General features: G+C 36.3%; 1 protein-coding gene across 1 annotated transcript in view; it reads right to left on the bottom strand.

The window, feature by feature from the left end:
- Window positions 1-14,382, bottom strand: part of ATRNL1 (attractin like 1) — a 609,453-nt gene that overhangs the window by 307,075 nt on the left and 287,996 nt on the right. The window contains exon 26 of the mRNA XM_063307208.1: window positions 9,547-9,625. Coding sequence (XP_063163278.1) covers window positions 9,547-9,625 — 79 coding nt within the window. The remainder of the gene's footprint in view (window positions 1-9,546; window positions 9,626-14,382) is intronic.

Raw genomic sequence — 14,382 nt, 5'->3', positions numbered from 1 at the left:
TAACTTACAATGAAAGATCAGAATCTTAAAAGTCTAGACTGGGGAAACTGACATTTATTTATTTTTATTTATTGATTTATCATATTTTTATTACTGCCCATCTCCCCCAATCGGGGGACCCTGGGCGGTTCACAATAAAACAGTATAAAATACAATAAAATTGGAATAATATCAATAAATATACATATAAAATATAATACAATCCAAGTGATGGCAGATCTAATTCCCCCCAAAGGGGACTGGAACCGTCCTGGCAGGACTAGGGAACCAACCAGCCCCAAGAGTGGCTCTTCCTCTCCCCACTCCAGGCATGGTGACAAACCCAGGTCTTCAGCCATTTCCTGAAGTCCAGAAGTGAGGAGGCCAACCTCACTTCCGGGGGAAGGATGTTCCAAAGGACGGGACCTGCTGCAGAGAAGGCCCGCCTCCTGGACCCCGCCAGATGGAATTCTCTTACAGATGGGGTCTGTAGCATGCCCTCTCTGCATGACTGGGTGGGACGGGTTCATGTAATGGGGAAGAGACCTTAGGTAACCTGGACCCATGCCATGTAGGGCTTTAAAGGTGATAACCAACACCTTGAATTGGACCCAGAAGCAAACTGGCACCCAATGCAGCTCATGGAGCAAGAGAGTAATGCGTGCTGATCTTGAGGCACCAAAAACTGTCTGCGCGGCTGCATTTTGGACCAGCTGTAGCTTCTGGATACTCTTCAAGGGTAGCCCCATGTAGAGTGCATTGCAGTAGTCTATATGGGAGATGACCAGGGCATGAGTGACCGTTCAAAGGGCCTCTCACTCCAGGAATGGAGGACTTAATGGAGAATATCAGAAAACACAGTTTTGAAGTGCTTTTTTAGAGGAAATTATGTTAAAAATACATAAAAAGCTGTAAATAAAATCAGATGCCATTTTTATGGATTTGTTTCAAAGGTCTTCAAAAGTCTTAATACTGCAAATAGTACAGCAAACTGATGCACATGTGTAAATGTTGGGACTGCACAAAGACTCACATATTAATCCTCAAGGATTATACTGAACTGTTCCATCCTCAAGGACTGGTAGAATCTCTTCTAACAATCTTTCGAGGATACTTGTATGGCAATAAAAATCATCCCCAATTCATTTTAGAAGGTAAAACACTTGTATCAGATCTATCTGAAAGTGTTTCTAAAATGGAAATGTTACGTTAAACATTTAACTTCAAAACTTTTGAAATAAGGAAGCTGCATGCAATTTCACAACATCCCAATAGCAATATGATTATTTTGATATTATTACTTATAAAAGATCAAGCTTTATATTTATTATACAAATGAATAGAATACCATTATTTTGTATAACACTACTATTTGGAATGCTAAGGTGGGCAGTCAGATGACACCTGGAATTACAGGTAAGCATGGCCTGGGAGAACAAAACGAGCAGGACATAGGCTGATAGAATTTTGCCAAGACAACTCACTATGCATAACAAACACCCTCTTCCAACAACCTAAGAGACGGCTTTATACATGGACTTCACCAGATGGACAACACCGAAATCAGATTGACTACATCCTTTGCAGCCAAAGGTGGCGGACATTTATACAGTCGGTAAAAACAAGACCTGGAGCTGACTGTAGTTCCGATCATGAACTTCTTATTGTACAATTTAGGATCAGACTGAAGAGATTAGGGAAGACCCACAGATCAGCTATATATGAGCTCATATTCCTAATATTCCTAAGGAATATGCAGTGGAGGTGAAGAATAGATTTAAGGGACTGGACTTAGTAGATAGGGTCCCGGAAGAACTATGGACAGAAGTTTGCAACATTGTTCAGGAGGCGGCAACAAAATACATCCCAAAGAAAGAGAAAACCAATAAGGCAAAATGGCTGTCTGCTGAGACACTAGAAGTAGCCCAAGAAAGAAGGAAAGCAAAAGGCAACAGTGATAAGGGGAGATATGCCCAATTACATGCAAAATTCCAGAGGTTAGCCAGAAGAGATAAGGAATTATTTTTAAACAAGCAATGCGCAGAAGTGGAAGAAGACAATAGAATAGGAAGGAAAAGAGAACTCTTCCAGGAAATTAGAAACATCGGAGGTAAATTCCAGGCAAAAATGGGTATGATCAAAAACAAAGATGGCAAGGACCTAACAGAAGAAGAAGAGATCAAGAAAAGGTGGCAAGAATATACAGAAGACCTGTATAGGAAGGATAACAATATTGGGGATAGCTCTGACAGTGTGGTCAATGAGCTAGAGCCAGACATCCTGAAGAGTGAGGTTGAATGGGCCTTAAGAAGCATTACGAATAACAAGGCAGCAGGAGACGATGGCATCCCAGCTGAACTGTTCAAAATCTTGCAAGATGATGCTTTCAAGGTAATGCATGCTATATGCCAGCAAATTTGGAAAATACAAGAATGGCCATCAGATTGGAAAAAATCAACTTATATCCCCATACCAAAAAAGGGAAACACTAAAGAATGCTCAAACTATCGAACAGTGGCACTCATTTCACATGCCAGTAAGGTAATGCTCAAGATCCTGCAAGGAGGACTTCAGCAATTCATGGAGCGAGAATTGCCAGATGTACAAGCTGGGTTTAGAAAAGGCAGACGAACTAGGGACCAAATTGCCAATATCCAATGGATAATGGAAAAAGCCAGGGAGTTTCAGAAAAACATCTATTTCTGTTTTATTGACTATTCTAAAGCCTTTGACTGTGTGGACCATAACAAATTGTGGCAAGTTCTTAGCAGTATGGGGATACCTAGTCATCTTGTCTGCCTCCTGAGGAATCTGTATAATGGCCAGTAGCAATGGTAAGAACAGACCATGGAACAACAGACTGGTTTAAGATTGGGAAAGGAGTGCAGCAGGGTTGTATACTCTCACCCTACCTATTCAACTTGTACGCAGAACACATCATGCGACATGCTGGGCTTGAGGAATCCGAGGCTGGAGTTAAAGTCGCTGGAAGAAACATTAACAATCTCAGATATGCAGATGATACCACTTTGATGGCTGAAAGCAAAGAGGAACTGAGGAGCCTTATGATGAAGGTGAAAGAAGAAAGTGCAAAAGCTGGCTTGCAGCTAAACCTCAAAAAAACCAAGATTATGGCAACCAGCTTGATTGATAACTGGCAAATAGAGGGAGAAAACATAGAGGCAGTGAAAGACTTTGTATTTCTAGGTGCGAAGATTACTGCAGATGCTGACTGCAGTCAGGAAATCAGAAGACGTTTAATCCTTGGGAGAAGAGCAATGACCAATCTCGATAAAATAGTTAAGAGCAGAGACATCACACTGACAACAAAGGTCCGCATAGTTAAAGCAATGGTATTCCCAGTAGTAACATATGGCTGTGAGAGCTGGACCATAAGGAAGGCTGAGAGAAGGAAGATAGATGCTTTGGAACTGTGGTGTTGGAGGAAAATTCTGAAGAAGATCAAACAAGTCCATCCTCCCAAGAAATAAAGCCAGACTGTTCACTTGAGGGAATGATATTCAAAGCAAAACTGAAATACTTTGGCCACATAATGAAAAGACAGGACACCCTGGAGAAGATGCTGATGCTAGGGAAAGTGGAAGGCAAAAGGAAGAAGGGCCGACCAAGGGCAAGATGGATAGATGATATTCTAGAGGTGATGGACTCGTCCCTGGGGGAGCTGGGGGTGCTGACAACTGACAGGAAGCTCTGGCGTGGGCTGGTCTATGAAGTCATGAAGAGTCGGAAGCGACTGAATGAATAAACAACAACTATTTGGAAACAACCTGTTTGGTATAGCAGTTAAAGTACCAGGCTAGAAATCAGGAGACTGTGAGTTATAGTCCCGCTTTAGGCACAAAGCCAGCTGGATGACCTTGGGCCAGTCATTCTCTCTCAGCCCTAGGAAGGAGGCAATTGCAAACCACTTCTGAAAAATCTTGCCAAAAAACTGCAGGGACTTGTCCAGGCAATTACCAGGAGTCAACACTGACTCAAAGGCACACCAAAAAAGTTTGAAAAAGCTTTTATACTTTATTTAGGAGTTTCCAAAAAGTTCCAATCAAATTTCTCCAAATAAAATGTAACTGTCATTTTAAATAGTATTTCAGGAATGAGAAATCATTTGAAAAACTGAATAAGCTACATTTTTACTTATATTCTGCTTTTCTCCTAAGAGTTGATTTAACATTTCCAGTTGGTTTCTCATCCAAGCAGCTTGGAAGACCAGACTGGCTTAGATTCAGTAGGTGAACTGCAATCTTATTGAAGGAATACACTAAGAAATTTAATACTTCAGGTGTCAAATGTTACTATGTTGCTTTTAAAAAGCAAAAACAATGTAAAGTCAAATTTAGTCTAATATATACATAAATAACACACATAAACACTTATGCATGTATATCCATCACACTATTTCCTTTCTTAGTAAGCAGTGTTGTACAAAGTGCGGAAAAGAAGTAATAGGCAAAATAAATTAAAAGTAGATTAAAAAAAGGAAATTAACTAAATCTAGTTTATAATAGCACCATTCACTATCTCTCTCCATATTTCTTTTCAAAATATCCTTGTTTCTACCACTTCCATGTATCCAATTGCATATTTGCTCTTCATCTTTATCACTCCTCCTTTTTTTGTGAATGAAAAGGTAGTACTATTTTTATTTTTATGAGAAAGTGTGAGAGAATTGGGTATATACTGATGATAGAAAAAGGCAAATATGAAGAGAGAAATATCTTCCAGTTGCTCTACAGAACCGAAATACGCCCCTACAGAGATTGTGAGTGATTAGAGATGGTTCAGTCTAAATTCCTGTGTTCTTTATTGAAGTCCCAGATGTATATCCACCCCAGGACTAGGTCTGGAACAGGTCTAGTTTCAGTGAAAGGACAGATATTGTTCTGCTTCTTCAATCCATGACTAAAATTTGGCTTTGTATTGGTAAATTTAAATCTACATATTATAGATTGCTGAATGACATATTTCAGTTCTATTGTCTGTTTCCAGTTTGTTAGTCATTCAGTTCTGAAAATGTCAAAAATTCTGATTCAGATTTACAATAGTTTAGTAGTTCAATGTCAAGTAATTTCTATGAAGGCTTGCCTGGTCACAGCTTTCTCTCCACCATCTACTGTTCCTACATCAAATATTACATGATTTTTATGTTAGCTTGATTTAATGGTCTACTTTCAGCACTAATGATGGGTGTATATCAGAATATCCCATCTGAGCAATGTGTCTGCCCTTGTGGACTGGAAAGTGGGAGATAGTGAAGCATGTTCTTCTAAATTGCCCATTTTAAAATGATATTCACAGAGATTGATCATGCTTCTTTTAAACAGTTGTCCAGGCAGGGAATTCAAATTTTATGTTTTTCATCTCTTTAAAACCAAAGCTGGGGCACTGCAATAGTAGTGTTATATTTTCTACTATCACTTACCTTAGAAGTAGCATTCTGGTTAGCATGATTTAAGGGGCCCAACTCTTGATACAGGTTTCTGTCCTCTATTAACCTTTGTTTTACACTTTGGTATATTTAGAGATAGTTTGATTTTCTGAATATGTTTGGATTTTTTAAATATTTTATATGTTGGTTCTTTGTAACAATATACTATTTGTGGAGAATAAATTTTGAGTTATAACAATATGAATGACATTAAAGTATCAGCATTATAATGCCCTCTTATTTCATACTCTCAGTGACCAATAGAGTGTATAGAAACTTAGTGAAATCCAGTGATTGTGATGTACACTTACCACATTCTGTTCGTTTATGAAAAGAGATACCAGAGCAGTTTACTCCAACTAACTTTACAGACAGGAGCAATATTTCAGTTCTATAACAGAGATTTATACATTTTTGTCAGCTTACCCTCAAATAATATATCATTTGGCACATTAATTAATTTACATTAAATATCACAGTCAAACTGTTCTAAGCTTACTCAAGGCTATTAACACCTGTAGTAGAACGAAATGGTTTTTTAAAATGAAATTGCCACTATAATGTTTTAACAGTAGCATTTATTTTCTTATATTGTCTACATCGATTAATACAAACTTTCAAACTGTTAATTGAGTTACTATAGAAATTAACTTGTTTATTTCTGTGGTTTTTTTCCCCTAACGTTAACAAGTGTTAAATCAGTCTCATACTGTGCAGTTTAGGAATATATATATTAAGGAAATCATATAGGAACTGGAATGTTATACAAGTGAGACTGATGTTAAAATAAGCAATGCATCAAAAAGCTACCAGAATAATAGAAGTGTAATATTAAGAAGTGTTCTTGTATAGTACATTCCAAACATTCTAGTTATACTTTAAAAAAACATTTCTATTATACCTTTTCATATTAAGGGAGCCAGTAATAGTATACTGTACATGTAGTCATCATTTAATGTAACTCATTCAGCCACTGTCAAAGCTACGATGGCACTGAACAAGGGGGACTTACAACAGATCTTTGTAGCTGTGGCCGTCACAGCATCCCTGTGGTCACAAGATCATGATTCAGGTGCTTGGCAACTGGCTCAAAATTACAAGGTTGTAGCATCCTGCAGTCACGAGATTGCCGTTTGCAATCTTCACTGCTGGCTTCCAAGAAGCAGTCAATGGGGAGCCAGCAGGAGGTTGCAAATGGCAATCACATGACCACGGGATGCTGTAACCTGTGGGATTTGCCTAACAATGGAAACTGGGACTGCAAGATCTGCTGTCGTAAGTTGGTGCAGTCACATGGCATTGTGTCTTATGACCACATCACTTAGCGATAGATTTCCCAGTCCCAATTACCATCAGTGAGACTACTTGTAATTGTATTGTTAATGTATTGGACTGGAATCCAGGTTTAATTCCATTGCCACAATAGAAGCTCAATGGGTGACTTGGGTCAGTTGTTCTTTCAAAGGATAATATTGTAACAGGAATAGTACCAATAAAAATTGCAAACAATAAATAACAATAATAAATGTATTTATTTATTTATTTTATAAATTTATTCACCGCCCCTCTCTCCCCTATGGGGGGACTAATAAATATATTAACTTGAAATATTTACAAAGCATATAAAAGCTTTACTAATCTTATAATTAATTTAATTATCAGAAATATATTATACTTTCTGTAGTGTTTCAGCTAATCTAATTAAAATGGAATTTAGAAAGAAAACTGTATTTGTAAATGTATACATAGGACCTCCCCTTCTAACAGCCTAGCATGGTAGTCCAGACAAGAAGCACACCCAGAAGAACTAGCTCTACTTAATTATAAGTTACATTAACAGAATCTTACAAGTCTGAAAGTAAATCTGTGCCTCTTACCTTTACCCAAGAAACTAGGAAGGGTCCCATCTGAGACATTTGCCATGTCCACATTCCTCTTGTGGGCTAAGTTGCCTCTCATTCAACCAGTCCCCTCACTGTGGCTCTTCCCCCATCTCTCAAGGTCATTCCTACATACCATTACACCTTCCTACCACTTCAAGAAGAAACATCTACACTAACTAAAGACTCAGAACAAAACCTTTTTACATTTGTTTTTTTTTTTACCTTTCTCTATGTAGAAGCCACTATTTCTGATACTTAAGAAATTATTCCAATTTTCCATTACAAAGGTTGTAGTTTCAAAAACTGCTCAAAGAAACATGAACTGCATACAATCTAACAAAATTTATTGGTAAGGAAACAGTAGATGATTCAGAAAGAATAAGGTGAAATTTTTCAAGTTCACTCCTTCTTGTTGCTTTTCACTCCAGAATCAAAAGTAATACATCATAAGTTTAGTCATAGCTATTATCTAAACAGGTCCAGGTAGTCCTCATTTAGCAGCCACATTTAGGACCAGAAACTCCATTGCTAAGTGATGTAGTCACTAAGTGAAACATCATGTGACTGCAACAGACTTACATCACTTCCCATTCAGTAATTAAGCAAAACATCATGTGACTGCAACTTGCAATTTTACTGCTGGCTTCTCCATTGACTCTGCTTGTCTCAAGCCAGATGTGAAATGTGCAAATGGCAATCACGTGACCGCAGATGTCATAAATGCAAGTCATAAATGCCCACCGGTTGCAAAATGCCCAAATTCTGATCATGTCACTGCAGGGACAGTGCAATGGTCAAAAATGAGAGGACTGGTCATAGAGTTACTTTTCCAGTGTTGTCGTAACTTTGAATGGTTGCTAAACAGGACAGTTGTTAAGCAATGTCTACCTGTACCCTATTAAGATGCAGAGCTGCAACGCGCATTAGCACCAACTTAAATGATGCAAGTCTTTATTTTCATGTACTCAGCGTAGATCAGGCCTTATAACGTTAACATAATATAGTTAGAAATAAGATAAAAACAGAACTTTTTGAGATACTTAAAAGTACTTGACAGGTTTTCTTCATATGATTATGATAACAAGATTAAGGAGAAAAGAATGGAAGTCATTTGGGCAACCCCAAATATTTTTATTTGGTCTGCATTTTTAAGCAATCTCTCCAAATTTTTAGTTCCTGAATTCCTATGTAAATCAGAACACAATTACCCTTGTAATGTCACATTTCACCAGATCTGTAATGCAAGTCTGAGTTTTAAAATTGCATACTGAAATGTGAATATTAGGAAATGTGCATATAAAATATATATTACAGAATTTGCATGTATATATGTACATAACTTGCACGTCAGGAAAAGCCGTTTATAAAAATGAATTCAAAACGGCCTGTTACTTTCTGTGCAGTTAGCAAAATGCTGCTGATGTTTGGGAAAATGAGCTTAAATGCATGCAAAACCGCAGAAAATGGCTGCAGACTGACCTACTCATTCCCCACAGAACTACATTATCATTTGGCTCATCGCCTTTACTATGCATGCCCTGTTGGTAGGAATGAAAATACTTCCCTACAAGATTTTGAATCTTGTAGAGTGTCTAAAGCTCATGAGGAATTAATAATCTCTGGCAGGCTCCCTGTTTGAGATTTTTCTTCATGAAATGTTGGTAAGGGGAGGCATGAATTAAGAAGGGATTGTGAGATGGAGGCGAGTCCATTGAGTCCAGCCTGTTCTCATTCTACTCATATGAAGGGAGAATATACATAAATATCTATAGATAAACAAAAGCTTAATGCTGAGGGTCTTATTTTAACAAGGGAATAGCAAATTCCATCACCAGATATTTCAAATAATAAATAACTATATATTCAAAATAAACCCAGACTAATGTAAGAATCAGTGTATAAGATTTTTGTTTTTAAAAATTGAAATTAGAGAATGTTTCTCTACTGAGAAAGGGTTAGGGTTAGACATACAATATATTAGGCACACAGTATATTAATGCATTCTTTTAAAAGGAACAATCTAAAAAGTAGAAATGACCTTTTTAAAGTGTCTAACATATAGCAAATTAACTATATTTCCATATGCAAAGAAAATGTGTGTTCTGGCATTAAAAACAAACAAACATTCACATGAAAGAACTTTCCCAAGCATAATAGGCAGATTGCATGTAGCTCTGACTGCAGCTCTGAATTTCCTCTGTGCAAAGGAGGAAAAAAAAGTGAAAATAATATTTATACCTCTCTCCGTCGAGAAGCCCAACAGGTTTGCTTGATTTTCCAGACCACAGCAGCAACCAATAGCAATGACAAGAAACAACTGCAATTGTAAGACATGAAAGATGAATTAGAGAAGAGAGTGTTTTACACAACATGTACATTTGACTTCATAGTTTGCAAGAGAGTATTTTAAGAACACCCAAACAAAAAATATTAAACACATGCCAGCAATCCAATATGCATATCCAGAATTTTCTGAAGTATTATGATGGATGATAGCAACACAGTATTTGCATTTATTTATATTTCTGCTTATATTTCTGCTAAAAATGTCAACGTTTTACCATGCCACAAGTGAAACTAAAAAAAACCCTAAATTAATACAATTACAATAGAAATTGAAACAGCAGAATATAATTTTCAGTGTGTTTAAACTATATCATTCCTCCAACAGATTTTTTTAAAAAAATAAACCATGAAAATGTGAGAGATTGAAAATGACACCAATGACACCAAAATTGTAATAAAGTGAATGCCAAACAAGCCTCACAATTATATAATCAGATCAGAAAATAACCACTCATTTTTTTGAATCCATAACATTGCATAGACCTAATAGTCAAATTGGCATCTCAGACATGACCAAATCCAGAAGTACTTTCAATATACAATCCTTTTGGAAAGACATACATACCCAAAATAAATATACTGACTCTAACTAACCATCACACTGAATTGCTAAACATTATGATTTTTTTAAGCTCAAGTGTCAGTATATACATACCATATCCTACACATTGTCAGCTTTCAATCCTCAGAACACAAGTTTCAACTTATTGATACTTGTAATTAGTCACTTGGCTTGCTGCTTGCCTTACAGTTGTCTTCTAATGGAAGTCAGTAACAATTTATTTTAAAAAAATAAATGTCTAAACAAAATGAGAAAACCAAATCTTTCAAGATTTGTACATTCAGTATAGGTCATTTTATTATTTAGGAAGAGGGCACCTGTATCATCAAGCCAAATCACTCTACAGTGCCCACTATTACAAGGCTGGTGATCTTCAACAGATCAATACAAGTTCCTAAGTAATAATGCTATTACTCTCTTATCAGACAAAAAGCACGCTCAAATAAGAACAGTAGTAATCAGCAAATTTAGAATTGGGGAGTCTGGAAAATAGGTTCAGGAATTCTCAACATACCAACTAAGCTTAACTCACCTCTGAAGTCTGGCCCAAGCTGGTATGAAGTTCATCATCAGCAAATATTCTATACTATCTTATAATTTTTTTAAAAAATCACCTGAGGGAAAAGACTTAGCCATGTAAAGGATTTCTTTGCAACAAAGAGTCATGGAACTGAAATACTCCATAACTGGGCTGAGTACTATAAGGAAGGGGGGAAAAATGTAATTTTCATATAACCTGGCAGATAATTATTCCTTGGTACTTAAGAGGACAGTAGCAATCCCCATTTTGCAAGAGGTTATTGGAAAAGGAGGACAGCCAGTTTGGTATGTTTGATTGTTTGTTTGTTTATTCGTTCATTCATTCATTCACTCATTCAGTTCATACAGCCACCCATCTCAAACCAGTGACTCTAGGCAGCTAATAGTCATAAAAAACAGTCAAACAAATAAAATAGTACAAAAGAAATTAACTACAAATAGCAGCCAAGAGATAATAAACCCCATCGTGTGTCAGCACAGCCAGGAAATGGGGCCCTTCACACACTCAGGAACCCAGGCCTGGGCATACAGCCAGGTCTTCAAGGCCTTCCAAAAAACCTTCCGAAAAGCCAGAAGGGTATAGTGGTAAATGCATCACTCAAAGGCACAAAAAACAAAACAAAACAAAAAAATTGGAAAAGATGGGGACTTCCAGAGGACATATGGGGAACTGAAGATGGCTCTGCAAAAGTGGAGCCAATGACCACAGCAAAGACCAAGGAAACAGCAAGTAGACAGGAGAGGATGGGAGATCACCTACATGTGCTCTGGATGGCTGGTCCTCATGAGGAGACTGCAGGACAGAGGTTTTGCATGGGTTTGAGCACCAGGTGACAATAGGATCAACCATCATGCTCACAACTACAATGGAGCCTTTTTAAAGGACAGTAAATTTACAAACCTCACTTTCTAATCATTATCGGAAATTGCCTATTAACTATTCTAAAGCTATTAGAGACCTTCATAACAACAGGTTTAAAAAGTCTTCATTGGGTGAGTTTATCTTCAACTCTGAACAAAAGAAAAATTAATTACAAGCATAAGAACTTCAGGAATTTTAAATAAACAGCAAAAAGTTAAATAAGATATTGATTGAAAAAAATTATAAATGGATCAAGGGTCCAGATAAATTTTGAATATTGACTTTTATTGTAAGATTTTGAAATTAACTATGAAAAGTAAACAACTTCTCATGGGAAATACTTATTTTGGTTATCCTGGCAATTGCAAGTCATAACAAAAGATAATGATTTTAGAAACTGGACACTAGAGGGGACTCTGGTTTCTCTTCAGATCAGATGATAAGATACAGAAAGTATAGAATGTGGAACTACAAATGACAGACCAAGAGAATGATTTGGAAAAGGATGCTTTACTGGATATACAGAAAAAACTGGCTGAAGTTTTAAAAATTAAAAGGGAAATATAAATGATAAATCAAGAGAATGACCTGGAAAATGTTTTCTTATTGGATCTACAAAAGAGGCTTCTTAAGCCTTGAAGAAATCTGTGCCACTGGATAAAGAAGAATTGAAGGGAAATCAAATCCTGTGACAATATCTGATTCAAATAAAGATTAAGACTGTTAGAAGTAAAAAGAAGGAATATAAAGTTGGTTTATTTGATCAAGGTTAAAATAAGACATTTTGATGCAATGTTCTAGCAACACTTTACAGACCTTTTGCTGACACCAGGATTGAAAAGTTGGTGTTATGGATTTGCATATACTGTAGATAAGGGATGGGATATGAGATGAAGAGATATCTGTTTAACCTTATAAGGGGTGAAGAGTTATTAAATTTGTTTATACTTGTGATGAAGATTGAAAGTTTTCTTCAAACTTTCTCTTTTCTTTTTATTATATTCTCTTTTTTCTTTTTCTTATTTCTTTTCTTGCAGTTTTTATTCTTTCTTTCTTTCCATTCTCTTCTCTTTCTCTAAGTTCAGTTGTATTAGTTTTTACTGTTGTAATTAAAATTCTTAATAAAAATTATATTTGCAAAAAAAGAATTGGAAAAGAAGGCAACCTGAGCAAGGCCCCTGCCCAGAGACTAGCTTTCCATGCTGTCTCAGAAGATTTTGAAGAAGCCATTTTGTTTGTTTGGAATAAACAAACCAACAGTGAAGAAACACAATACAAGTGTGTTTCTTAAACATTTTTATAATTTTAAAAAACACAAAATTCTGTGATGGGCTACAAATTTGATATTTATACAGATGCCTTTACATGAATCTCACAGAAATTACTGTATTTTTTTTTACATTAGATAAATATCAAAAGATAAAATGTGAACTGCATTGATGTAATGAAAAGAGAGATTACTTTTTTGATAGGCTTCCTTTATGTTATGCTTCAGAATTCCCACAGTTTCATAGTATTCAAGTGCTTTAGATGGTAAAGATATTAATTTCTTAGATGGTTTGGCAAATCCAACAATACTAGCTTCTTCACTGTAAGTTGTGAAATTATATGAATAGCATTTAACAGAAAATTGCTCTGCTCTACTTCAACAGAGAACAGCACGTCAGCAGAAATAGTTTTCATGGTACCCAAATTACTTGGGCAGAGGACGGAGAACAAGCTGATTGATCCAGGTATATCACAATTACTATTTTTTTTCTCCTTCTATTGCACTTTAATGCAGTTTACTTTCTAGGAAATGGCAGCATTCGGGGAAAGGGTGATTTGATTTATCTGCATCTCTGAAATTAGTCAGCCACTTGTAATATGTCGTATTTAATCTCACATAATTTGTATATGTTCTGTTCAGTGAGTTCACAGTCCTCCTATTTTCAGTCTCCTTAAAGCTTGTGAGCTGTGAAAATTCAAATATATTGACTTCTGGTGGGGACATAGTGAGCTAGACGTCCCTGTAGGAGCAGTGACAACACTGAAGTAGAGATTGGAGGCCAGAGGGTGGATCCTGGCTGGCAAAATCTCTCCAAAGAAAGGAGAGATAATGAGATCACCCACATGTACTCTGGACAGCTGTTCCTTGCAAGTAAACTAGAGGAACCAAGGTTTTTGTGGTTGGCTTGTGAGTTGAGCAGCTGGGATTCCAACTAAGTACAAAGTTGCAATTAAGACTATATGAACACAAAAGCTTGACCAAGCCTCATTTGTTAATCACTTTTGGAATTACTGTTTTACTGCTTTTCAAATATTTACTGCTTTCAAATATTAAGAACCTTCAGAATATTAAGAATCTTAGAAAAATTCTTTTTGGGTGGAATAAATGGCAGAAGGGTGATTAAAGTATTGTTTTTAGAAAGTTATAAATGGACTAAGGGTCCAGATAGATTTGAAAAAAGATTTTGAAATTAATTATAAGAATCCTTCCCATGGGAAATGGCTGTTGTTTTGAACTCTGGGGGAAAAAATCGGATGGGACTTTGAAGGTTAGACACTGGAGGGAACCAGAAGGAACTAAAGATTACAATTTAAGGAGAAGTTCACTTAAATTTGACTTGTTAATGCAGAATGGATCAAATTACCATTGGACGTATTGAAAGATATTTGTAAACAATGGACTCAGAAGTTAATTTTAAGAATGTCTGCCATTATAGACAGACTGGGTGTAAATGATGTTATGGAACAGGAACAGATTTATTTATTTATTTATTTA

Source organism: Candoia aspera, chromosome 6, assembly GCF_035149785.1.
Source record: "Candoia aspera isolate rCanAsp1 chromosome 6, rCanAsp1.hap2, whole genome shotgun sequence".
Classification (NCBI taxonomy): Eukaryota; Metazoa; Chordata; class Lepidosauria; order Squamata; family Boidae; genus Candoia; species Candoia aspera.
This window is presented reverse-complemented; position numbering and strand designations above follow the sequence as displayed.